At 48.2% G+C, this 26,283-nt stretch overlaps 1 protein-coding gene across 2 annotated transcripts in view; it reads left to right on the top strand.

Moving 5' to 3' along the window:
• Window positions 1–22,346, top strand: part of LOC149325153 (uncharacterized) — a 40,599-nt gene extending 18,253 nt beyond the window's left edge. For both annotated transcript variants that reach the window (XM_089562693.1, XM_089562692.1), the window contains one exon: window positions 18,777–22,346. In XM_089562693.1, the coding sequence (XP_089418819.1) occupies window positions 18,949–20,046 (1,098 nt within the window). In that variant the 5' untranslated portion in view covers window positions 18,777–18,948 and the 3' untranslated portion in view covers window positions 20,047–22,346. The remainder of the gene's footprint in view (window positions 1–18,776) is intronic.
• The last annotated feature ends 3,937 nt before the right edge of the window (window positions 22,347–26,283 follow it).

Raw genomic sequence — 26,283 nt, 5'->3', positions numbered from 1 at the left:
CAGCAGTTAGCATTTGAACCAGCACGTGGCTATACATTGCTTGCTGAAGCATGGCTGGCAGCTCTAAACGTGGGCTGGTAGCGAAGTTCAGAAAATGAAACTATGTTACGATTGAGTGACTCTGATTGGCACGGCCCTCCTTCGGACCGCGTCCAAGTTAACCAGTCGGAGGGGCCGAATTTACAGCTCACGTGGCACCGAAAGCCTGATCGGCATCGGTCGCTGCTGTTTCGCGTGGCAGGGGTGTTGAAATGAAGAAAAAAAGTTTTAATTGACCAAATGTGCGAAAAATTGCAGTGCAAATTTAGTGGCTTCAAAATAGATTGAAAATATAGCCAGCCAACCAAAATTTTCGAATTTGTTTGAGTGAACTGGAACTATGAATTATCTGACTCGAATTATTGCGAGTGTGCTGTAATTGATTGGGCAACTTTGCGCTACATCAGGCAGGCAGCAGCAAAATTTTCATCCAGAAATGTGAGCAGACCAGCTTCCTTTGTGTTGCTCCGTTCCTGTGTTTCTCCGGAATGACTTAAGGTTACCGCAGTCTTTTCATGGTTACTGAATAACTCCAACACCGAGCATATGGCAAATGACTCAGCAATGCTTTTCACCATTTCTAGCGTGCTGCTGTGGTATCCGTGTTGGGGATTTTTCTCTGGGGTTCTCAGCAACGTCTGCTGTTAGTGTGTTACTGAAAACTCCACACACGCTCCGCTCCTTAGCAGTGTGAATGCAGTCGGTGTGGTGAGGTGGGGGTGCTGATGGTACACAGCCATTGCTGTTGCTTAGTTGGGTGGGGTGGAGAATTGTGGCTTCACTTTGCACTCTGCCCAGTTCATCTGCACAAACTGGAGGAGACTTAAAGAACTGGTTCAGTAGCTGAGTGGAACCCTTAAACTTTGCTTATAGCTCAGGCGTGTGCAGCCTGGTTTGCTGCTACATTAAAGGGGTTGTGAAAAGAAAATAAAGCTGCCCGGTTTTAATTTTTCCTGCTTCCATAAACATTAGACATGCTGATTCCGAAATATTTCGACTCAGTATTGAGTCTGCATTTAATAAAGCCCGTTCGAAATCTCTGCCTTTTTATGCTCATGAAACGACCATGCAGCGCCAGCGGTCGGCACACGCACTACTCGACTACGTCATTTTAAAGGGATGCTGAAAGGTTTCCCCAAAAAATTGAGTGAAGAGATGCACTTTACAGTTTTCCACCCTCGGAATTCGAATTTCTCATCGAAATTAGGCAGAGGAAAGCGCAAACCTATTTTATTTTGGCGAAAAGTGCAGCAGCAGCCTCGGGCCAGCTCGCGCGCCTCGTTGCCGCCTGTGATTGGTTGGGCGCCTCGTGACGTGAACACTGGCGTTGGCTCGGTGAGCCCGGCTCGGTCGCCGCCGATGTAGTACATGAAGCGCGGCGCACGGTGGTTCGGGCTGTTGGTTTGATGCTTATATCAAGATGGAACACATCGAAGATTACCAGGAGGATCTTGGCGTCATCCCCTACATGTGCGAACCAATCGCAAAGAGCAAACCGCTCCACGGAAGCAACGATGCTGGCGCAAGCGGCGCTTTTGGCTTGAACGAAAGCGAAGTGTCAGCATCTCCACGTGTTGGAAATGTCCTTTCGTAAGCATACTTTTCTAGCCAAACTTCATTCAGAGATAAAATAAATTAATTTTGAAGCGAGCAAATGTAGTATTGCACTGCTCCACGAAATTTTCCTAATGCAATGTAAGCGGAATGCGATCGTCGGCATTGTTATCTTGCCGCTTGTCGGTGCTGCCGCAAATCTGCTTGTAATCCACACAGACCACTGACATGCGCAAGAAGTTATCAGGCTCTTTTTGTACGCAAATTTTATGCTGGCATCGCTTCATGGTCGCTGCGTGCCGGCTCGGTTCATAACACACGCGTAAAACAGAAGTTCGCGGCGCTTTGCGGCAGAACTCGTCGAGGTGACAAACGTGCGCCTTCCGTTCTGCGTGCCAAGATGGGATCTGGCAGTAAATTAAAATCCTTGTTTAGGCGAGTTCCTTCATACTGCAAGCCCTTGCAGGAATATCTTCATCCGTTTGCGGTCGCCTTTATCGTGCTGTTCTCAGATCAAGCGACAAGTGATTTTTTTCACTAACTCGATGGCCTCGTATTGCAACCGAGCAGGCCGAATCGCAAGGCTGGCTGTAGAACACGTAGCGCACAATTATACATTATTATAAATGTATGAAGCCATGCTGCACTCGGCAATTTTTTACGACTACATGTGTTTTTATAAATGTATTCCTGGCAGAACACTTTACTGGTATTGGCTGCATTAGAACGTGAACAGACTTGTCAGCCTTGTCATCACTTTTAGAAAAGTTCGATGCAGGGTCCTCAGCAGCATCTGCCAGTGGCATTCGACTTGTTGCACAGTCCTGATTTGTATTGCTGTTTGGTGTGCATTCTTGACTGTCTGGTGTGGAGCCATGCACTCTTGATTTGCACTATCGTCTGGTGTGCAGTCTTGATCTTGCAGCAGTTCGGCAAGAACCTGAAAGGCATAAGCAATATGATGTTATTTTTGCAAACAGAACAAAAGTGTGCTTCAGTATGAGTAAAATCTTCTGGTTTATTTCATAAACCATTTTGTTGATTGGCGAGCTCCGTGCAAAGTGCGGTCATTTATTATATACCATGGTGTTTCTTTAGAAGGTCCAAAATTTATTTTAAAAAATGGGTAACTAACCTTGTATTAATTCTATCCCTGGGGCTATATTGGGGGATATGGCAGACACCAGTAATAGGCAGAAGGCTTCCATTAGCTCACTAAACTGCATATCTTAATTAAATTTTTATTTTCATATTATGTTGTATTTGCAGATTTGGAGCACCTCCAGCAAATACTATAGCCAAGCAAAAAAGATCTCTTTAAAAACTTACACCCTGAGAGGTAACTTCACGCGCTAACACAGCGCCAGCGGGCGCGTCCGACGTAGATCACTCAAAAAAAAAAAGTACGCTTTGGGGCCGGACTGCAAGCGCCATGACTGCGCACATTGGGCGCTGACGAGGCGGCTATCAGCCAGGCCCCAGGCGAAACCAAATAGAAAACGAACCGCCGCGCGCCCGTATACCAGAAACATCTGCAAAGAATTTTCTCGGCGCTCCGAGCACGAAGAAAAATGTACCGCGTATGTTCTCGCCACTGAGGGCTACGCATGAATCCTAGAATATGTGAGCTCGAACATAATTGAGTAAAGAGGCTGCATATAACATCTTTTCACGTGCTCGCTTACCAAACGAAGTTCTCTGCTCACGCGCGGTGCGCAGTCTCCGGTTGTGAGGCGCACTTCGCGTCGCTCCAGCTCTTGCTTTTTATTCAGCCAAAAACTTTAGGGCCGAGCTCTGATATGAGCAATGCTGTACGAGATGCATGATGCATGCCTGCAAGCATAAAAGCTAAGCACTTATTTTGTAAGCTGCAGTTTGCTGCCGTCCTGACGTTCTCATTCCAGCGCCGTTCATCTCACTACTACCGAAAGTCTTGCATCCACGAAATTACGCGCCATACACTACACAGAACACCGGTTCGCGCAGTCAAATTCTCATAGAGTTAATACACAAATTCTTACCTCGAGCTTCCTCCTTTTCGCGAAAGCTGGCCTCGGCGGCGGTGACGAGCTCCTGTGCGCGAAGACAGACTGTATTGCGCCGGGTTTCAGTCGAGCTGACTTTGTTGATGAACGCATTATCGACAGGCTCTGGTTATAGTCTTCATCACGAAAGTGGTCAGAGCATAGCACTGTAGTCTTTGAGGGCCTAAAATCTCTGCGCTTCACAGCAGCGACCCACCTCGCGGAGAGCTTCTTACTTTGCGGGAAATAATGAAAGACCCCATCGTCGCGGCCGCTGATGTTAGTGCAGCCGAAGGCTGCGCAGAACGCCGGCATGATGGTCCACCGCTTCACTCAATGCTGCACACGTTTCTGGTTTGGTTTAGGTTTGGTTTAGGGGGGTTTAACGTCCCAAAGCGACTAAGGCTATGAGAGACGCCGTAGTGGAGGGCTCCGGAAATTTCGACCACCTGGGGTTCTTTAACATGCACTGACATCGCACAGTACACGGGCCTCTAGAATTTCTCCTCCAAAGAAATTCTAGCCGCCGCGGCCGGGATCGAACCCGCGTCTTTTGGGTCAGCAGCCGAGCACCATAACTGCTGAGCCACCGCGGCGGCTGCACACGTTTCTGTACGTCACCACAAACATAAAAACGCAAAAATGCAGGAACACACGGCAGATCGAAGCAGCTTACGATGGCATGCACGCAGAAACAAGCACGGTCGCGGAGGCTGCGAGGCGACGGAACACCAGTGTTTACGCCACCACCCCACGGTTTCCGGTTTCGGCTCGCATCGTCAGTGTCATCAGCAGCGCTCGGCGGACAGCGGGGGGCGGAGCTACCGCGCAATTTTAAACGGCGATTACGTTGCTCCTAAGTGATTAATCTGCAAAAAAATTTCACCCGCATGATTTTTAAGGTTTCCACATCCATCCGTGAGCATCTTAATGAATTCGAAAATCTCTTCAGCTTCCCTTTAAGATCTTCAGAAACGTAGAGATATCTTCAACTTTCGTTTGCTCTAAAATAATACCTTTATGAGAAATTCAGAAAGTGAAACAAGGTTTTCCAATTATTTGCACGCGTAATTGCACTCCGTTAAGCTGTAGCGCGTGGTCATACATCAATCACTGACCTGGGACCAGTTTCGGTTTCGGTTCTTCTTCTCCATCCTCCTTGGCTTCAGTATCAGCGGCTCGATATAGCCTTGCTTACGGGAACCTATCTAGGTGGTGTTCCTTGACAGCGGTGGTTTGAGTCAGAGAATCGAGCTGAGCAAGGTCAGCCCATCTCGACTACTTGAACATGAACTCGATATGAACGAGTCAGCTATCGCGGCACGCATCGGCTCCGCGCTTCTGTTCTTTGCTGCAGAAAAATATATTCCAGAAGCGAGAAGAGGGTTAAGGCCCGTTCACACTTGCCCAAAAATCCGGCGAGCGAAGCGGATTCGCTCGCCGCGAAAACAAGGACCTGTTCTCACTTGTTCACGCGCGAGCGAGGCGGATCCGCTGTGCCGCTGCTGTTTCTCGCCTTTCCACACCGCTTCGCTGATAGCGGCATACACAGATATAGTGACAAAAGAGCATAAATTTACGCTGTCTACGTACCATAAGCGTATGCATGCTTACGTACGTTAAACGCAGGCGCATTCTCACTTTTAGTTCAGCGTATGCTAGCACAGACGCCAAAATAGACTTTACCTATAGTGGCGCCATCTGGTTGTCAGGGCGGGAACCATTACTGTCAAAAAACCGACTCTGCTGTTAAGCCTAGAAGCGGCAGAATCGTCACTCTGAATAAAAAAAATAAAGCAAGTTTATCACTTATACGTCTTCGTAGAGGCGAGATGAGACGAAGCGAAAGACCTGTGCCGAATTTCTGGCCAGTGAACGCACTGAAAAAGGCAGCAACAACGAGAATTCAATCCGAAGCGACGGGTCCGGCTTCGAAGAGCGCCGCCATGTTGGTCGCCGCGCGGCGGAAATGGGTCCAGCCCGATCGCCCTCGCCACGCCGCTTTCCGCGTCGCTCGGCGTCAAAAGCGGCCGAATCCGCTTCGCTCGCCGGATTTTTTGGCAAGTGTGAACGGGCCTTTAGGCATAATTTGCAGATGGGGCTGCGAGTCAACCCACCCCTTGCGACAGAGATGAAGACTCGAGTCCACGACCGGGTTCGGAGGTTCACGGTTGGGGCTCCCGCAGGCAGAGGTGTCGCGGGCTCTCGGCATGACTACTACTTGCCGGGCGCGCGACGTGCCGTTGCGAGCGGCGTAACAACGACTGACAGCAGCTCGCCGCCTGCGCCCAACCGATGTCAATGACAGGCCGCACGCGGCGCGTCGCACTGACAAGGGGCAGAATGCGAGCGCGCAGAGCGCCAGCGTCATAATGACGTGGGGGCGCGTTTCTCGGGGCCGGCCTGTCAGCCTGGATGCCGGCCGCCGGCGTCAGAAAAACACGCTAGTATTATTTGTTCACGTTCATAACAAGCCCTGGGATAGATGAATGCCAAAAATGAATAATTTTTGAGGATCGTTGGCTGATGCCGAGTTGCTGGCAGTATTTAATTCGGCGATACAAGCAAATTTCATCCCATGACCGCTTTATTTGCTGCCTGGTCGCCGCTCGCATAGCTGGCATTTGCTAGCTCCGCTGTTGAATGCGTTGCGGAAATCGAGCATATCTTTATTTCATTATGGGTCAGGTTCACAGTTAAAGGGGTGACGAGAGTAGTCCCTTTTACAGTGCTGACCAGTTCCGAAGCTAGCTGCGGTATCGATAGTATCGATGCGAAACCAGGTAGGCTTAGCGATGACCAGGGCCGCCGGCGAGCCTCGCAGTTCATCGCCCGGCGCGCCCGCAGGTGATGTCATTGCCGAAAGCTCGGCATGCTGCCACTGCTCGAATATAACAGGCAGCCTTTCTGATAGCATGGCTGTTTTGTATTTTCTGGTGTGAATGTGAAATACATTGAGCCTGCAGGCCGGCCGGCAAGTCTGGATCCCGTCCACTGGCGTCATAAAAATGTGCTAAAGATTATTCTTCACGTAAATAATAAACTGTGGGAGCAAGAAGTGTGGAAAATAGATCATTTTTGAGGATCGTTGAACAATGCCGAGTTGCTGGTAGAAGCAGCAACTGTAATACGAGCAAATTTCTTGTCACAACCGCTGCTGCCCAGCCGCGTTGCGGTCCGGCTTGCGCGCCTGGCGTCCGCTAGCTGCGCTGCCGAGCGCACCGCAAATATGACCATATTTTTTGTTGTGAGATGATGCTGTTGACAGTAAAGCGATGCCAAAAGCAGGCATTTTATTATAACCCAGGCTACTTCCGAAGCGCTGTCCACTGCGGCTTCGATGCGAAACAGGCCTAGCGACGACCAGGGCAGCCAGAGAGCAGTGCAGTTTATCGCCCGGCGCGCCCACGTAGTGCGCTTTCGGCTACGGCGCTGGACGCCCGCGTCCAGCGCCGTTGCCGAAAGCGCGCTACGTGGGCAGGCATGCTTTGTCGCCGCCCGAGTACAGCCGGCAGTCTTTCTGATAACATCGCTATTTTGTCTTTTCTGGTGCGAACTTCAATAGCCAAGCAGCGCGCAGGCGCTGGTGTGCGGTGGCAAAGTGTTACACCGGATGTGGGCCGGGCATGAGTCTAGCGGCGCAAAGAATTGCAGTAGGCGGCAGTTCGCAAGCGGCGACTGGTGCGGCGCGCCGGCCTAGTTTTCGCACATGTGTCAGCTTGACAGCTAGCAGACTCCATTCTGAGCAGACAACGGTGCCACATTCGAGTCAATATGCATGCTGTGACCTCAGTCAACTATGGCTCAACACACCTCGCTAAGCCGCCTTGTTGTGTTGACGACAGAAGCCTCTGATTGGCTTCTTAAAATGACGTTTGCTGTGAGTTGAGGGGGAAGCGCGCTGGGAAACAAAAATTTAGTTTTTTTCGCTATTCATTCAACCCGGAGGATGAAACGAACCAAGGTATACTATAGAATGAAGGGTCAAAATTCCAAATACACACGTTCAAAATTTTCGGAAAACATTTCACGACCCCTTTAAGGCGGGAACCTGGTCTTGAAAAGAAAGCTTTATTAATCTAGTCATAGTTATGAAACTTTCAGGGCACATGTATTTTTGTGCGCTGATTCTAGATATGTCATTTAATTTCATGAGAAACAATTCCTTGACCACTTATACAATTTTTATGCAAGTATTTTGCAAAGAGTTTTGAAGAAAATTTGCTGTGGGAAACTCGCCATTGGGTTCTCTTGACACCAAGGACTGCAATAAGGGTAATACCTGTGCTACACGGGTACTTTCGAATGACATCTGAGGCGAATGGCATTCGAGACTTGGAATGGCATTCGAACTCGACGGACTCCCGCGGTGCTACACGGCAGTTTCCAAACGCATTCGAAATTCTCAGCTCGTTTTCAGTGTACAACGACGACGACGTCACACTAGTCCGACAACGGCACTATCACGGTGTACAGCATCATGTGATTATAGTGAACTATCTAGTTTACTATAACATGATTGTAGTGGGACAAGTTTTTTGGCTAAACGACACCGACGATTCCGATCGGCGGACGGTCAGCCTTCATGCCCTCGGGAGTTCGGCGGCTGAGCGAAAACACGCTGATGAGGGGACAGTGCGAATACATGCGCGCTTATACATTATCCGTATTGGAAATAAGCGAAATGAACGGCTATATTTCACATGTGCACACTTGGACACTCAATAGCGATAACCACTTGCCAAATCAATTTCAGCCGACGACGACTCCGTTCCCTTCAGCAACGACTAGGCCTAGCGAGTCTGCAAAGTTGGATCGGTGATTGCGGTGGTTGTGAAGAACGAATTCACAAGTTTTAGCGAATGCAAATGGTCAACGAGTGTAGTTTTGACAACAGTGACATGAAATCAACTATTGCTTACATCGCAGGACGCGCATACGATGAACGGGAAGCGGCGGTGTGACTCGAGCTGCCGAGCAGTGCTTTACGGCCAGCAGCAGTCGTCGCCGTCGCTAGCTTGTGACTAACAAGTTAGTCATGATGAAGTTTAGCGCCAAAAACGAGGACAAAGAAGGAGTGAAGACACAACACGAGCGCTGATATGGCCTAACAAGTTAGGCCATATCAGTTAGCGCGAACGGTCACCAAACATACTTCTGGATAAAGTAGTTTAAAATAAAGTACTGGGCATGTCGGAGGAAGCCGGGAAAATTAGCGAGAAGCGCCGATCATCCGATGTCAACAACCCGGCTGTCAAGTGTTTCTCAGGCGAGCGATCGCGTCGGCGCTTCCCACAGATTGTCGCACTGCGTAAACAAGCACGGGTACAATTGGTACAGAAGAGAAGAGATTATTTAATAGAACTAAAGTGCATATTTCGTTTTGTGTCTTGCAAATGAGCACAAGCTGTTCATACGAAGCGATGTAAACCAATGTAAACAGTAGTATGACTGCAGTCGTCCTCATCGGCGCACTCCTGGGGAAATTTCATGCACACGCGGTAAATGTTCATTGGTGTACTATTATCTGCAAGCACTCACTTAGACGGAACACGAACAATTTGCTAAACAAACAGCAGAAAAAAGCGAGTAGCGGGTATCGAAATGAACAGCCACAGAGCCGAAAGCAGTCGCGCGGCGGTGGGCGGGGCGAAGCGACGGAGGCGGCGACGGCTATTGGTTGGTTCGGGCTGTGTCGCGTTTCGAAGGCATTCCAAAATCTGGAATGTCTCCGCGGAGCTCCTTCGACTCGAATGTCATCTGAACCGAATGCCGTTGAAAAACTTCGTGTAGCAGCGTTAGTTCGGCAGTCGAGTCGAATGACATTCGGTTGGAAGGCATTCGAAACGCCCGTGTAGCAGGGGTATAAAATTATCACCCTGGCTATCATAGAACTTCAGTTATCGGGTACTGAAGCTGCCACTTCAGAAACAGGAATACACGCTTTTCTTCTCATTTCTAAAGCGACAACTTCAAAACCCCATAACCTAAGTTCTATGATAGGCAGGAAGACAATTTTACCCTTACTGCATTCCTTGGTGTCAAGAGAACCCAATGGCGTACATTTCAGCTAGTTTCAAGCTGCAAATTTTGTTCAAAACTCTTCGCAAAATACTTGCATAAAAATTGCATAAGTGGCCAAGGAATTGTTTTACATGAAATTAAATGACATACCTAGAATCAGCACACAGATATACATGTGCCCTGAAAATTTCATAACTATGACTAGATAATTAAATTTTCTTTTCAAGACCAGGCTCTTCTTCCCTTAGATGGCTTTGGCGGCTACCATAGCATGAGCACTCCTCTGCAGCATCATAATGCTACCAAAGCAAAGTGCCCCCTCTCATGCTGGAGCGATCGCTGTGACCCATGCTGTGACTGGTGGTGGGTTCTTTATTAATTGCAGCTCTCCGTAACCGATCTCCTTTAGTCAGAGCAGGTTTGAGGGTGCCAGTTAAAATTGCGACGTGGAGTGAACAGTCGTGTGACACTTTTCAAATTGTGGAGGCATTATTTTATAAAATAACTTAAATAAAGAAAGCGCTAAATTTAAAGCGAAGAAAACTGACGTGGTCATTTCTGAACTTTCTTTCCAGCTTTCACAAATAAAGTTTTGCAACAATGTTAAGGATACAAAGGTTAGCCACTTTTATCTTTTTGGAGCAGTTGGCATTGGGTTAGGTCGGGTTGGGTTAGGTGCATTGAAAATTATGCACAATTAGTCAAGACAACTACCTAAAACCTTGCACTACTGATTTAGTTTTTAAACATTGGCACCAGTGAAGTGAAACGTCCTATATAATCACATTTCTGCCTTATTTCTCAATGTCGGACTTCTGCTACAAAACACGACGAGCCTGCTTCAGCTCAAATTTTCGCCCTCTACAAAGCCTGCTCCAAAAATGCTCTTGGCATTTCCCACCACTGCGCTATGGTTGACACGCCTTCTGCTGTTCTTGCGCTATCTCAGCTGTCTTGCAGAATTGCACAGCCTTTCCTAACAAGCTGCCGTGGTGACTCAGTGGCTATGGTGCTCGGCTGCTGACCCGAAAGACACGGGTTCGATCCCGGCCATGGCAGCCGAGTTTCGATGGAGGCGTAATTCTAGAGGCCTGTGTGCTGTGCGATGTCAGTGCACGCTAAAGAACCCCAGGTGGTCGAAATTTCCGGAGCCCTTCACTACGGCATCCCTCGCAGCCTGAGTTGCTTTGGGATGTTAAACACCAATAAACAAAACCTAAGCATCCGTTGTCATTCTGTTCTTTGAGGCAGGCTGGCTTTAGCAATGCAGTTTATTACAATGATGAAGCAACGATTATATCGCAGTTTTTCATCCATCATGTGACCTATAAACACATGTTGACGCCACAGTCATTGTTCAGCTGTCGAAACCTAAAGAGCATAACAAATAAATTTCATTATAAATTATTTTGCTGCCTTACGAAAATATTATGTGGTAATACATGCGTAATAATGCCTTATGCATCATTACATGTGCATAAAAAGTTAGGTGTCTTTACGCTTTAAGCAGCACACGGCTCTTTGTGGCCGAAAATTGGTCGAAAAATCGGTTTTTCGATGTTTCCATTTTTGTAATCCTGAGGTTATTGCGCAGCTGCCTACAAGTTTTCGCTAAAAAATACTGCCTAATTCATGCGTTATAGCATTCCAAAGATGTGAAACCACACATGTGGCCCTTTAAATTCAGGTTTAATCCCACCAAATATTTATCGGCCGCAGTTCGAGAAATACGCGCTCCGCCGGCACCATTTTGGTTTCGTTTTAAAGTTCTCGATTCAGGCTATTCCCATAATCCAGTTGGCGACCATGAGCAAGCCCTGAAAGCGGTAAAGAAAGAAATAAAATGGTACAAACCCGCGGATCTATTGGTTTTCCAAATCACGTGACCAAAATGGCGACTTATGGTTGGCTTCTGGTTGGACCACTCGCAGCCCAGTGCCATTTTGAGTTGGTCGCGCCGTCCCTTGGGCACGGCCATGGAGGAACGAAAATCTCAAGGAGGGGTCGTCACATGACGTTTTTTTGAAGCCTGAAACGAGCTTGGCACCATGTTATCCGGCCGTGCTCTTGTTTACTTTTCTCCACCCGCGTTTCAAACCCTTCGAAGGAGCTGGCCTAAAGAGACTCCAATGCAAGTAGCACTTGGTTTCTGGCCATCCATGCGAGACATTCGGCTGCTTGCAGTTATTGCTGTGGGCCGCGTCGTCTTCGCATCATTCCTGCTCTCTTGTTTGAATAAAACAGTCTGGCCTTGCGTATGGTCACAATGAAGTAGCATTCGGCGAAGGCGCTTATCACAACTGTGGTAAGCACGGGAAAGAACTTTGGCTTTCACTTCTTGCAGTGCCCCATCATGGTATGCAGTGTCTTTAGCCGCTTTTGCCTGCGTTGTTTTGCAACGGCGGAGGTAGGTATATGTCCCTGGGTTCCTTGCAGGCTGCACTTGGCAAAATGTACTGGTATACTTGTACAGTAAACTCTCAGTTGTACGAACGCCAGTTTATCTAATATTTCAGAATAACGAACTTTTTAAAAATCCCCGGCAGTTTTCTTATAGATTCTATGCACAAATGTTTCACTTAAACGAATTTCGGAATAGTGAATATTTCACTTTAACGAACACGCTGAGAGGACCCAGGCTTATTTTTCCGATCAGTTCAACGAAGTTTTGAGCCCTGCATTGCAGGCGCAACCGATGCCCGCCCTCATCGAACCGCCGCTCCTGCGGCAGTGTAACGTCGCTCGCGCTACAGCGCCCATCTGGCAAAGCGGCGGTGCGGAAGAAAAACGGCAACGAGGCATGGCCTCCGAGATGAACAGTAAAACGTGCAAGTGATCTCGGAGGCCATGAACAAAATAGCATCGCTGGCGTTTACAGCGCCGCCAGAGCAATGCGGCAATGTTTCACACCACAAACCACGTGGTGTGCCTGTTCTTTTCCGATCGCCTACGCCTAGTCGTGAATGTCGCTTTTTCTTTCTGGTCTCATCGCTTCCGCGTGCCCACACAAACGACCCACGTGGTGTGTGTTTTTCATCGGCTCCGTTCAGCCTTCAGTTTTAAGTAAAAACGGCCATTCGCGTGCCCACTTTCGAGATGAGTGCGACGGAACGGAACCGGTTGTCTCTCTCGGACAAGCTGGAAATCCTTCAGCGCCTGGACAAGGGTCAAAGGCAAGTGGACGTTGCAAAGGAGTATGAAATCGCACCGTCGACGTTGTCAACTATAGTTAAACAAAAATCGAAGCTTGAAGGAGAAACTTCAATGAATCCCGCCAGGAAACGACTCTGCACGGGGTATTTCAAAGAAGTGGACGATGCCGTTGCGGTATGGCTTCGCGACCTACGCTCCCAAAACATCCCAGTGTCTGGCTTGATGATACAGGGCAAAGCGAAGGAATTTGCTCTACTTCTGGACGTTCGCGGCTTCGAAGCAAGCAGTGGATGGCTTACGTGATTTCGGGGTAGGCATGGGATCGTGTGGAAAACGATCTGCGGCGAAAGCAAGGATGACGACCAAGAGGCAGCGAGAACCTGGAGGGAAGAAAAACTACGCGCTGTCATTAGCGGATATTCACCTGACGACGTTTACAACGCGGATGAGACTGGTATGTTTTATCAGACTCTCCCAAACAAAACAATGGCATTCAAGGACGACAGCTGCAAAGGCGGGAAGCAATCGAAAGTAAGAGTTACTGTGCTCTTGAGCTGCAACGCCAGTGGCACCCACAAGCTCAAGCCGCTAGTAGTAGGGAAATACGCGAAACCGCGATGCTTTAAAGGTCTCCCTTCACTGCCATGTACAGGGTCCGTCAAAAGTTCCAAGGCCACAGGGTTTGCTTTTGAGCAGCATAGTCGGGCTGTTGAGATACCCCCGAAGCTCAAAATATCTGTAGAGAATAGAAGAAGGATCGTTCTACCATCTGAGGACCTCGATAGCTCTATCGGAATCTTAAGTGCCAGGATATACCGATGAAAAGCGGACCATGTGGCCTGGGAACTTTTGACGGACCCTGTACCTATAAACACAACCAAAAGGCATGGATGACCAGGAATATATTCAGCAAATGGCTCCTGAGCCTGAACGAAGAAATGAGGAAGGCAAAGAGAAACATTCTTCTCATAGTGGACAATTGCTCAGCCACCTTGTTGATGTTCATTTGAGCAATGTGCGTGTCGAATACCTTCCGCCCAACTGCACGGCTGTGCTTCAACCGCTCGACCTGGGCATCATTCAAAATTTAAAGGGGAGTAGCGACGGCGGCTGGTTCAGCGGATTTTGATCAATCTGAGGATTGGCAGCAGTGCCTCCATCAACATCAGGCAGGCAGCCGAGATGGTGACAGGCTCCTGGTGGTCAGTAACTCCGGCTACCATTAGAAACTGCTGGCAGAAATCTGGCCTTTCCCCCCTGAGCAATGAATGCGAGCCTGAGGAACAGCGCGACGAGATGATAGACTCCGCGATGTGGAGTGAGATCTGTCATCAGCTGGAGGTCGATAGCAATAGTACTTCGTTTGAAGACTATGCACTGTGTGACAGTGCACTGATTACCTGTGCTGGACAGACTGATCTGGAGATTGTTTCCAGTGTTCGTCCAGAGGAAGACGAGTGCAATGAAGAGGAGGCAACTGCAGAGCCAGTTTCAAGCCCTGTAACTCTAGCTGAGGTTGTAGGGTGCATCGGAAAGTTCAGAGTTTTCGTGTCTCAGCAGCAAGCTGTGCCAGAAGAAGTTTACAAAAACATTGACTCTTTCGACAGTTATGTAACTTCTTGTGCTTTAAACGTACAAGTGCAGAAGAAGATTACTGATTTTTTTTTCAAAGTGAGAAAGGCAGCATTTTAACTGCTATGCACCTTGTATAAGTTATGTATAAATTCCATTTCACACTTTTGACACTATGGATGCCATGTCTTATGTTAGTCTAGTGAATATTCAGTTTAGTGAACTTTTAGTTAAGTGAACTATTTACTTCGGTCCCTTGAAGTTCACTCAAGTGAGAGTTCACTGTATCTGCTTCATACTACTAGTCTCGTGTTAATTGTACAGGTAGAAGGTTAATTTCAACAGATGAGGCAAAGGGCACAAAATTTTAGTTCAGTGAAACTATAAATATACAGCTGCTACCAAAGGATACGTGGAAGTAGATAAGAAAACCAAATCTAATGCACACTTTCAAAAGCATGCTTATTTGTGTTCCTTAGTCGCTTGTGTTCCTTAGCCTTAGTCGCTTTGGGACCTTAAACCCCATAAAACCAAACCAAAACCAAACCATTTGTGTTCTCTTTTTTTTCTGATATAAACTGTTACACATGGTGCCACTGAAATAGAACTTGTTACTCTGTGCCGAGTATCAGCTTTCGTTCCTTTTTTTTATGCTGTGTGTCCTGGATCGCGCTGTGTATTTCATGATGCTTCCAAATCAACTATCCCCCCTTAATACAGTGTAAGGTACTACTTTCAAACTTAAACTTCCTGAAAAGTTTTAGTGCATGGCTACACTGGAAGCTTTCCTTGTCCAGCTTGCTGGCACGAGGCTTATATTTGAATGGCCCTCTGCAACACTTTGTATAATGGTTTTTGAGTGGACAGCTGTCAAATGCGCTCATGAGGTTGTAAAAGAAAAATCTTTCTTTGCTAAATTGAATTTATAGCCTCATGCATGAGATCCCTGAGCAAGGTTTTTGATGTTGGGTTGTTTGCGGGCTGTGCTCGCATAAAAGTGGCCCACATACTGGCCACACTTTGATCACGCTCTCTGGCCGATAGCACAAACCTCTCAGTTTTATGCTGAATGAGTGCACGTGCCTGCTTTCGGCTGAGTCGTGAACAATCCTGCCATGCATGGTCACACCCCAGCTTAGTGTTCAACCTGCCTTTTAGTGCAGCTCTTGTTGCTGAATGTTTCAGTCTGCCTCCATTGCTTATGTTTAGGAAGCTGGCTGTGTCAACAGTGCCATCTGCTGCAGCAGTGAGGACAAGAAAACACATGCAGTATTTTGTTGTTGGTGTTGAATACCATACTTACCTTCATAGCATGTTTTTGTGTGGCTGGCCATGCAAGGAATGCTTTCTCGTACAGCAGTGGGGATGGGCAATGTACTAAAGAGTTTGAGTTCTTCACCCTGAATACAAAATGTAGTACCGTAACATGTTCGTAATGGTGACCATGCCAACAATGACTTTGCTTCACAACTCCAAGAGCCACTCACAGAGGTGACAGAGAGAGGGCCAAAGTGCATATAGTAGACGGCAGGGGAAGATTTACGGGTGGTGTCACCCTGCTCCAAAAGACTGAAATTTTACTTAGGAAAACCATGCAGAACACTTTTTCTCAGTGAAAAAAGTCCAAGAAATGCAAGTTTCAAATGGGACCGCCCCCCCCCCCCCCCCCCCTAATAATTGCCCATAAATCCACCCTTTGCAGCACTGCAACATAGCATGTTTCACATCGACAGATTTAGTTTGATGTGTAATATATATAATTGTAGCTTTTCAGACTGCTTCTAAAAGCTTAGGAGTACCCAGTGGCTGCAGTATGAGTCTCGCAGTGTTGTGTATTGTTTCATTGCTGTGTTTCATGTTTAACGTCCGGAGCTGCAGCTGTACACGGCAATTTTCACCACTTGGTGAAATACTAGCTTGTAATGTCACTGCATAGTAGCACACTTGTGGTCGACAATACAGACAGTGCAAGTCAATTTATTGTACGTAATGAACGCATGGAATTATTTTTCTTCAACATAACCACAGGCATCATTGATATTCAATGAATATGTGGATCCTCACTTCAATAAGCACTTTTTACCACAAATAACTCCATCACAGGACATGGGCATGATAAACACATGTGAGAAAAGGCCTCCAAATTCGCATTGAGCTTCACCTTTTTCGCACTTCTTAACCATGACCTCACCAGAAAAGCAATTGCAAAACCTGCTACTGGAAACGGGTCTAAAAATAGCACACAACCAAAAATAGCACACTTCACCTCGAGATGAGCGAATGCACTCGAGCCCGGCACGTCCCAGAGGCAAATAGCTCTCTAGACACTTCAGATGTTACACGCTTCAAACGGGCATGCAACAAAGTTTCTCTATACTAAGAACAAAGTGAACTCAGCTGCTTCCTTTACAATATGTCATGGCCCCCACCGCTCACACAAGTGCAATAGCCGGAAAACAAAAATGGCAGTTTTATTATAATCAACACCAGCTACAATCGCTTTAGTGTTGCAAAAACACGCTTGAGTAGCAATGAGGTTTTGATGGAAATGGGAGTGCAAGCGACACGCATACTGCACGCACAAGACATGAAACGTTCGCACAATATGCCGATGACTACTCTGTAGCGCACGCTGTGTTGAATCACTGGTGAACGAACAGTGCGAATGCCCCTCAATGCAGTGGTGGTCTCCCGACGGCTCCGAGCAGTGTCACAGTAGGTGAAAAGAACATGCGATTGTTGTTGCCAAGCACGTAGATGTCCGTGCATGCAACAACAAGAGTTTTGCACTGAGATATGAGTGAACAATGGAGGTGAACGGTGCAAACGTCAGCCTGTGAGCACGATCAAAAACAAATTCTTGCAGTTTAGGAAAGTACGCCTACTATGAAGTATGCCTACTACCACCCGGTTTGTAAATACTATGATGCCATTGCTAATCTGTGTTCGAACAATATGGCCACCTGATCGAGAAAAACCACGTGATTTCCCTCACGTGCTTCTCCCAGGGTGTTGTGTGGGAAGGGCCCCTCCTGAGTTTTCCTTCCACCATGGCCACGGACAAGTGAGGTTCGTCGGGCACCAAGTGCGGAATATTTTGATTCATGCAAGTCTTAGGCCTAAAAGCACTAAAAGGGATCTTGAAAAAATTTAGCGCGACACACAAGGACAGAAAGAGTAGACGACACGAGCGCTGAGAAAGAGTAGACGACACGAGCGCTGAGAAAGAGTAGACGACACGAGCGCTGTTTCTGTCCTTGTGTGTCGCGCTAAATTTTTTCAAGATGTATGTTAACCAACTCGCCCAATCTGCAGTATTACTAAAAGGGAGCGAAAGGTAGAGGTCTGAAATGTGCTGAGTACGCTGCATTGTCGCATCCTGGTGCCTACAATCAGCGACGACACATCGGCCCGGTAACGCCGTCACCGATAGTGCTTAGCGAGACAGTGAGCAGAGATCAGTGCGATTCCTGCCGCGTACAGACGGCGTAATTTTGAGTTTGCGGAAGCAGCGATACCTAAGCAGCTTTCGTTGACAGCCAGGAATGACACCATAGATCGAGCTTTCCGATAAAGCTGGTGGTGTGATGCCAGCAGCGGTCGCGAAACGGCGTCCCGCAACAAGCGGAATCCAAAACCTTCATGAAATAAACTTTCTTCTGATTGTTTTGAGGTGCAAGATGAGCAAAGAGCACGGGTCGAAAGGGACAATGACGACAGCTCTGTCCAGATTTTATTTTTCTTTCTACGGCCCTTTCTGGCTATATTGATGTTTGTCCGGCAGTAAAACGCTGATTTATTGCTGAGAAAATTGGATTAAAAATTTTTGTCACTTCGTGGCTAGAAGGAACTGTGTAATCGTCACTTGGAATCAGTGCTGATGTAGCCTAGCCTCTGGGACTATGGTGTCCTGTGCTAAAAAAATTTTTTACATGTTTTGACGCCCTGCAGTTGAAAGTTGGTTTCGAGGAAAGCAAATGGCGCAATAACTGTCTGGGGTCTCGGTGGACACCCAAACTGTGCTATAAAGGCAGGGATAGAGGAGGGAGTGAAAGGAGAAAGGAAGAAAAAGGTGCCATAGTGCTCTCCGGAATAATTTGGCTTGCAGAAACTGCTGCTGGCGTATTTCATTTTTTGACCTTTCCTAGCTTGTAAAAGGTTTAGTTTTTCTTCTGTTAGCCTCTTTTTCATCAGGACACGGTAATCTATTGATGCAGGCCAAGTTGCATTTTTGCTCATAGTCAGGGGAACAGTTGCTATATTAGCTATATTATTTCAGGTAATGTTGGGGGAGTAGCAATAAAGATTGTTTGAACTGAGAAATTTTTTCACCGTTACGTGTTTTAAAAACAAGCTTTACTGGTTGCTTGTTAGACTACGTGTATTTAGCGAAGTGTATTTTCTGTGCAGGACCAGCCAGTGATCATCAAGGCAAGAAAAGACACACGGGGGATGCGCCACTTCATACACTTGTGGGAAGATGTTGGACAAGTTCAGACACCTTTCTTCACGGCCCTTCGTGCATCAGGCTGTCGTTCTCGTCCGTTAGACTGCAGCTGAGGTGTATGCTATTGTTGTGACAATGCCGACTCGATTGCGGTCCTCCAAGAAGGGCTCCCAGCATGGTTTGGGTGCAGCGGATGCAGAGTCCCTGGTGGCAGATATGGCCCAGCTGAGCTTGGTCCCACCTTACTTTAGACAGCAAAAATGCCCCATCTGCCAGAAGACACTGGCCGACGGGAACGCGCTGACGCGCCACTTGAGGGTGGTGCATTCCGGTGAGAAGCCTCACGAGTGCTCCATGTGTCCGGCGGCCTTCGCCAAGGCAGAGGTGCTGAGGTCTCACCGCCGGACGCACACTGGCGAGAAACCACACGTCTGCCACATCTGCGACGCATCGTTTGCGCAGCGGACGCCGCTGCAACGCCATTTGCACATCCACGCAGGCGAGAAGCCGTACACGTGCCCCTTCTGTCCGGCAGCATTTGGCCACCCCCACACGCTGCGGTTGCACAAGCGGACGCACACAGGCGAGCGACCCCACGAATGCCGCGTGTGCCACAAGAGATTCGCCCAAAGCTCCAGCCTGGGCATCCATATGCGCACCCACTCGGATGAGAGGCCTTTCGCATGCAACGCCTGTCCGGCGGCGTTCAAGGACAGGAAGACACGTGACAACCATGTGCGGACGCACACGGGTGAGAAGCCCTTCGGGTGCACCCTCTGCACGTACAGGTTTTCCCAGCAGGCGAACCTCGTACGCCACATGCGCACGCACACGGGTGAAAAGTCGCACAGGTGCGACCTGTGCCCCGCAGCTTTCGCTACCAAGCAGGCGCTAGACAGCCACAGGCGGTCACACAAGGGCGAGAAGCCGCTCAAGTGTAGCATGTGCCCGGCGGCATTCACCTATCCACAGGGCCTGCACGCCCACGAGAGAACTCACCGCAAGCCGGTCACTTGCCCCGTGTGCAACAAGAAATTCTCCGTGGGGAGCCGGATGCGGTGCCACGTGCGAACCCACATGGGAGAGAAGCCATTCGAGTGCAGCATCTGCAATAAACGGCTTGCCAGGAGGTCCAACCTGGCCTACCACATGCGGTCGAAACACGCTCTCCAAGTGGTGTCTAGTAAGATCGCAAGTGGTCCTGCGGTTGCACCTGTTGTTACGCATTCGTAGACTGAGGTTACGTAGGCCATCTTGGGCAATTTAGGCATCAATGAATGGTTGGCAGACGAGAACTAAGCAGGCCTCCGTGAGACAACACTTCGTAAGGAAGGTAGGCCTGCAATGGGACGTTGCATGGACACATGATAATCGCTTTACCGAGAATTTTTGCCACTTTTTAAACAAGGCTTGTTTACACTCGTTTTTTCTAACTTTCTCTCCCTTTCTCATTGTGCCTAATGGCAAATATCTCGAATAAAAAAAGAGCTGAGCAGGCGCACATCGGCACCAGGATGGTCTGGCGGTTGCGGAAATAGCATTGGATGCGGCATACTGCTGATCAGAGATTACTCTCTCCTGCTGTTACTGACATTTCACTGGTGGGCGGTGTTCGTGCGACGGGTAGGCGCAGTGTTCTGTTACCTCACTGTAAAGTGTTCGTCGGACTATGTGACTCCTTAGACTGCTTCAGTCTGTACCTGATTGTAATTTGCACTCTCGAGCTGCTGCTTCTAGTCAGTGGCCTTGTTCGGGGTGGTTAAAGGAACAGTCTACTGACCTAACGCTTTAGCTTTAATGCTTCAGTTCTGCAGAAAATCCAGCGTCAGCGTAGTGAGCTTAAAAACAAGTAGCCCTCGTGGCACCTAGGTCACTAAACTTGTGATGTCATCACAGTCGGTCCACAATGTCAGATGTCAGTTAAATTAATGGTTGTTCGCGATAGGTTGCTCTGGGAGAGCCGCCTGGGTTTCACAAGCCCCTATGGTGGCTCTGTTTGAAACAGCAACCTGCCGGGGCAGTGGCGCGTCGCTTTGCCGCTGCACTGCTGTGTCAGGAGTGGTATGAGGACTCCCAGGGATCTATGAATGTAAAGTTGAGAATGTCCAGTTCCGCATATATGGGCATGTATGCAGAACCGAGGCGAAGTGATATGCAGAGGACCCCAGCCTGCTGAAAGGAGCCATTAACGTTATCGCTTCATGCCCTTTGGTGTACCTTAAGTGTCCGCTCAAGTTCCTATCGACTATGTTATATTCGGTGTAGTCCATCGCTTTTTGCTTCAAACAGGTACACAGCTCACAGGCTTATTTGAAACAGCATGAAGGAAACATGAAAGACGGACAGGACGACACAGACAAGCGCTCGTCTGCGTCATCCTGTCCATTTTTCGTGTTTCCTTTACGCTTTTTCTTTTACATCAAGGTCTAGGAGTGAACGAGAATGACCGTTTCTGCAAAAGTGATACGCGGATAGGTCCCATTCCGCTGAATGGACCCATTAATGCTATCTCGTTACACCCTTCAGGCTAAGCTTAAATGTCCCCTCAAGTTTCTTCAACTCATTTGAGATAATGAAAAAGCTCTATCAACCATGTGAGAAACTGTGACGAGTTTGAAAAGAAATTTAAACGATTCAGGCTTCTGAAGATTCTTCCATTTGAAATAACCATCTGTACTGCGGGATCCACGGAAGACTGAAAGCACGAAGGTCGGATTCTTAACTCGGATTCTTAACGCGAAACAAAATAAGCAGGGATCGAGGGGATCCTTACTCTGCTAACCAGTATTTTCACTTGAGGCCCTGTCCTTTTTATAACAGCGGTGTTTGCATGACGAGGTCAAATTGAGTTGAGTTGAAAACCGGTTGCTGGCTTCATGTAAACACTGCAGAGTCGGGTCCAAGAGTCGAGAGAGCGAGTCCAGTCAACTCCGCTGCAGGGGATGGGTTGACTCTCTCGACCGCAACGGAAGAGAGCATGTAAACTGGATCAAGTCGGGATAGTGGGAAGGGAGAGGACAAATGCGAACCTTTTTTTCGCTTGTGCCGTCGCGCCTCCAAGACAGCGACGACTCACCGCAATCTTTGAGACTTCCCTTTCCCGCTGCTGTGCTCCACGCTTATTGTCGCTGCAGTTGAACCGGTCTCAACTCGCTAAAATCGAGTTCGTGTAAACACGCAGTTGTCGAGTTGGGCTGACCTTGCTCAACTCGATCCCGTGACTCTACCTGCCGCTGTCGGATTCATGTAAACGAGGCTAATGAGTGGTGTGACCACTCCACATAGCCCATCTGCATGTAGAGTGGCAAAGTTTGAACACAGCACGGTGACCCCGTCGGCTCTAGCCAGAGTTTCTTTTCCAACATAACGTACAAATTTGTGCAATAACTGCGACTTCTGGCGTTATCGTCATAGAGGCACAAGTACAAGGCGATATATTTTGTATGCTCGTATTTGTCAATGGGCTTTTTTTGGGGGAGGGGGGATGCAAAAGGTCACTTGAGAGGCAGTGAATAAAATTTTCAAACATTGTGTTTGCCTGAGGCATGAAAATTCACTTTTGCTTGCATCTGTGAGCGATTTCTTTTGTGAATATTTGCATCCTTGAGTAGCAGAGTCGCGGCCAACGCAGGGATGGCACCCTGCACTACTCCTGTTGATTTTTCTCAGCACTCGTGTACTAGAGATATGAAAGCTTTTGCATGGGTATTCGATCCTTCAAGAGGGTATCAACAGCATGACTCATATGTAAATAAAGCCACCGCATTGGTACGGGTTTACAACTGCTGTCGTGGACAGCGGCTCACAGCCGTTTCAAGTGTGTTGGGGCATGTTTGATAGCCTGTGTACGCAACTATATCAGCAATTTCAATCTGAGTAATTCTTGTTACAGACGGAAAAAAATAACATTGAGCGCCTGCACAGCCAATCATTGTTATCAGCAATTTCAATCTGAGTAATTCTTGTTACAGACAGAAAAAAATGGCATTGAGCGCCTGCACAGCCAATCGTTGTGCTTTGGTGCCGTTGCACGTAGTCTGCTCCTAAAAAATGCCTGTTTGCGTACTCGAACATCTAGGACTATAGGTGTTCATGCAGCCTTCCGGAACGTAGCGGACAGTAGCGCTTATCACGGGACGTATCATGCACTCTGGTGCACGCGCACAGCGTCAACACGGGTTTCCGGCGCAGCCCACTGACAACCCCAAGAGTCCAGTATCTCACCATCGCTAGAGTGCCTAAGAGTACTACGCTCGTATGTCCTAAAATACTTTGTAGTGGAAAAAGTTAAGCGGGCTTTTCGGGAGGCTCTGCAGCAAGAATTTCATGGGTGATCAATGCAATGCTTACGGAATGTGGTGTACCGAAAAAGTGTTGCTTTCTATGGCTTCCCACGATGCCGTTCGCCAAAACATGGTCGATTGCCTCCAGTGCGGACCCTTTAGGCAGCGCGCCAAGCTCTTTTCACGACCATAGAGCGGTACTGAAGTACTCTGATAGTATGAAGCTTGCGCCACAAGAAATGGCGCTGCACTTTTAGTGTGAAAGCACTACTTCGCTGGCCATCCTGAAAAGCTGATGTTTGTCTGAAGCCCCTCAGATACCTGCAGGAATAAAGCAAATACTGCCTCGACTGGGTTTCCAACCCGCACCAACACGAAAAGACCAGTTTCGCTCGCCTGTGTACGAAAGCATACGCTATCGCCACACCCTTTTTTTTTCTTTATTGCAGGAAAAATTGCAAACGGGAAATATGAATATGCTCACGCCACAAAACGCCAGGCTATAAATACGAGTCCACGATGGGGCCACACGTCCCAGCCTTCTCGAAGATTAGAATACTGGGAGGCACACACTTGCATTTAGATAGTGGAGCCAGCTAGGCAGCTCTTCTCGCATCAAAGCGCGCACTGTTCACCGAACAAGGGTTTCGATGACCACGGCGGTCCATCATACGGCTATTCCAGAGACTAAATAGTCCCATCACCATAATCATATGGCGCAAAACAGTTTGTCACCACAGGCAAAATGGATACTTTAAGGTGTGATTTCACTGTGCTTAAGTGTTTGCTGTAATATGGGCCAGAACACCATACCATCGCTGCACAGAAAAAATTCAGGGGGGCACTTTGTTGACTTAAGTGCGGTGAGGTGAAAGCCTTGCAACGCTCAGGGAGTCCATAGAACGCCATCGCCCGTTCGGTTGTACACCTTGCTCGTTGGTAAATTGGCTTCTGAGGAAAGGAAATGTATCTGTCTCGCATATCTAGGTGGACACCTGAACGTCGCCGTAACGGGAATGGAGGAAGATGGGAGTGAACGAAGACACCGTATTCACTAGACGTGCCTTTGTTCATTTCAAACCATCGAGCTGGCATCAGGCGCGGCTCTTAATTTAGAGAAATCCAAAGGCTTTTGGTTGGGTCATTGGGGAACTAGGCCAAGCCAGTTCGGTGGCATATGCTGGGTCTGTAGCCCTCTTGAGTACCCAGGCGTTCCGCTGCACCAAGTTCGTAGCAGTACAGCCTACTGGGATTCACAAATTGTAACCATACGGCGACAAACACAGGCTTGGATGGGTAGGGAACTCTCAGTGTTTGCGAGGGCACAGGTCTGTAACATATTTTTGTTTGCAAAGCTCGCGTATGTCCTGCATTGTACGAGGAGGAAGGTGCAAGCAATACACACAATATTTGCAACATTCGTGTGGCGCTCTCAATGGGAGCCCATGAGGCGTGACAACTTGTTCCTTCCCTTAAAGGGTGGTGGAGTGGGCCTTGTTCACCTGTTCGTGCATCAACTTGTTTCCCGTTTTTTCTTTTTCAAATCGGCAAACCACCCGTTTCTGGTAGCTGTGCTCATTAGGCGGCTTAGTTTTCATTTGCCTTACTTATTCGCACCGACTGTGCAGGCTCGTGAGGGGACTTTATAGGGATTCCTTAAGGAGGTTGCTGACACTTTCAATTTCCTCACTGTGCGCTTCTCTTTAGATTACCTCTATAGCCTCTCGAGAAAACAGATGACCCAGGCTCTCACTGAGTCTTTGTTCCCTACACCATTGTATCGGCAGCCTTATCTGGGGTCTTTGGACATCAGTGTTCTAAAGCGTGTTAGGCGGATGTGCATTCAGGCAGCCGCTAAAACGTTCTTTTTCAAACTACACACAGCGACGCTGCCTGTCAAGACATTTCTTAATGACAAGGAGATGTTTGTGCCCTGGAATGTGAATTGCCGTCTGTGTAACGTGCCTGAGACAATTGAGCATTGCTTCATCCTGTGCCGTGATGCCATGTTCTTTTGGGACATACTACAACGAACTCTTAAGAAGGACATTGAAATTACACCATACACTATTAGATTTCTGCCTGTTGGCAAAAACTCTGTTGTGCCTTATGATCTGTTTGTGTTGATGGGACTATTCAGTCTTTGGAAAAGCCGTATGATGGACAGACATGCCGAGCCACCAAGATCGTCCAAATCTGTGTTTCGTGAACAGTGTGCTTTGGTGAGGAGTGTATATGCTGCACGCGAAGAACCTCCAAGCTGGCTGCCGTGCTTAGGTGCATGTGTGTGCCTCCCTGAATTTTGATGGTTGGTTGGTTGGTTGGTTGGTTGGTTTATGGGGTTTAACGTCCCAAAGCGACTAAGGCTACGAGAGACGCCGTAGTGGAGGGCTCCGGAAATTTCGACCACCTGGGGTTCTTTTACGTGCACTGACATCGCACAGTACACGGGCCTCGAATTTCTCCTCCAAAGAAATTCAGCCGCCGCGGCCGGGATCGAACCCACGTCTTTCGGGCCAGCAGCCGAGCACCATAGCCACTGAGCCACCGCAGCGGCCAGAATTTTGATGGGGATGCAGTGTTGAGTTAGGGCTATGGCGGGCTCGTATTAAGCAGCCCGGTAACTTGAGACGCGAACCAGTTTGATTGAAGTTTTCCCCCTTTTTACGGAAGTTCTTCCATGCAATAAAGAAAAAAAAAGCTGGCATGGCGGACTGGTAGCGTGCTCGTCTCGCACTCCGGTGACTGAGGTTCGACTACCGAACTCGACCAATTTCCTACTCGGTTTTGTTTATTTATCTGGCCTGACTAGAAGGGTTAATTAGACTAATTGGGTAATTAAGCAATTAACTAAACTGAGTCCCACTTGGAGCATCACTATACGATCCCTTTAATTGGTTGCATAGTTACTAGCCGAAGTACAATTGGCCCGGTTTGAAATTCGCGCACTGTGACGTCACTACCATTTCGACCAATTGAAAAGCGTGACATTTCTGTCGAGAACTGCTTACAACGATGAGGCATTAAAGGCTTCCGCCTTGATAAAAATCAATGGTGTCTGGCGTACTGCATAGGCTGCAGTTTGCCGTTCATGGCACAAACATGTTGGCGTGAAGCCATGCCTGGACAGGCGGCGTCGATGTGTGCAGTTTTAAGCCGCCGCGGTGGCTCAGTGGTTATGGTGCTC

Source organism: Amblyomma mixtum, chromosome 10 (assembly GCF_055824585.1).
Source record: "Amblyomma mixtum isolate Tamu chromosome 10, ASM5582458v1, whole genome shotgun sequence".
Lineage (NCBI taxonomy): Eukaryota > Metazoa > Arthropoda > Arachnida > Ixodida > Ixodidae > Amblyomma > Amblyomma mixtum.
The sequence above is the reverse complement of the archived record's forward strand: the minus strand, read 5'-3'. Positions and strand labels throughout refer to the sequence as shown.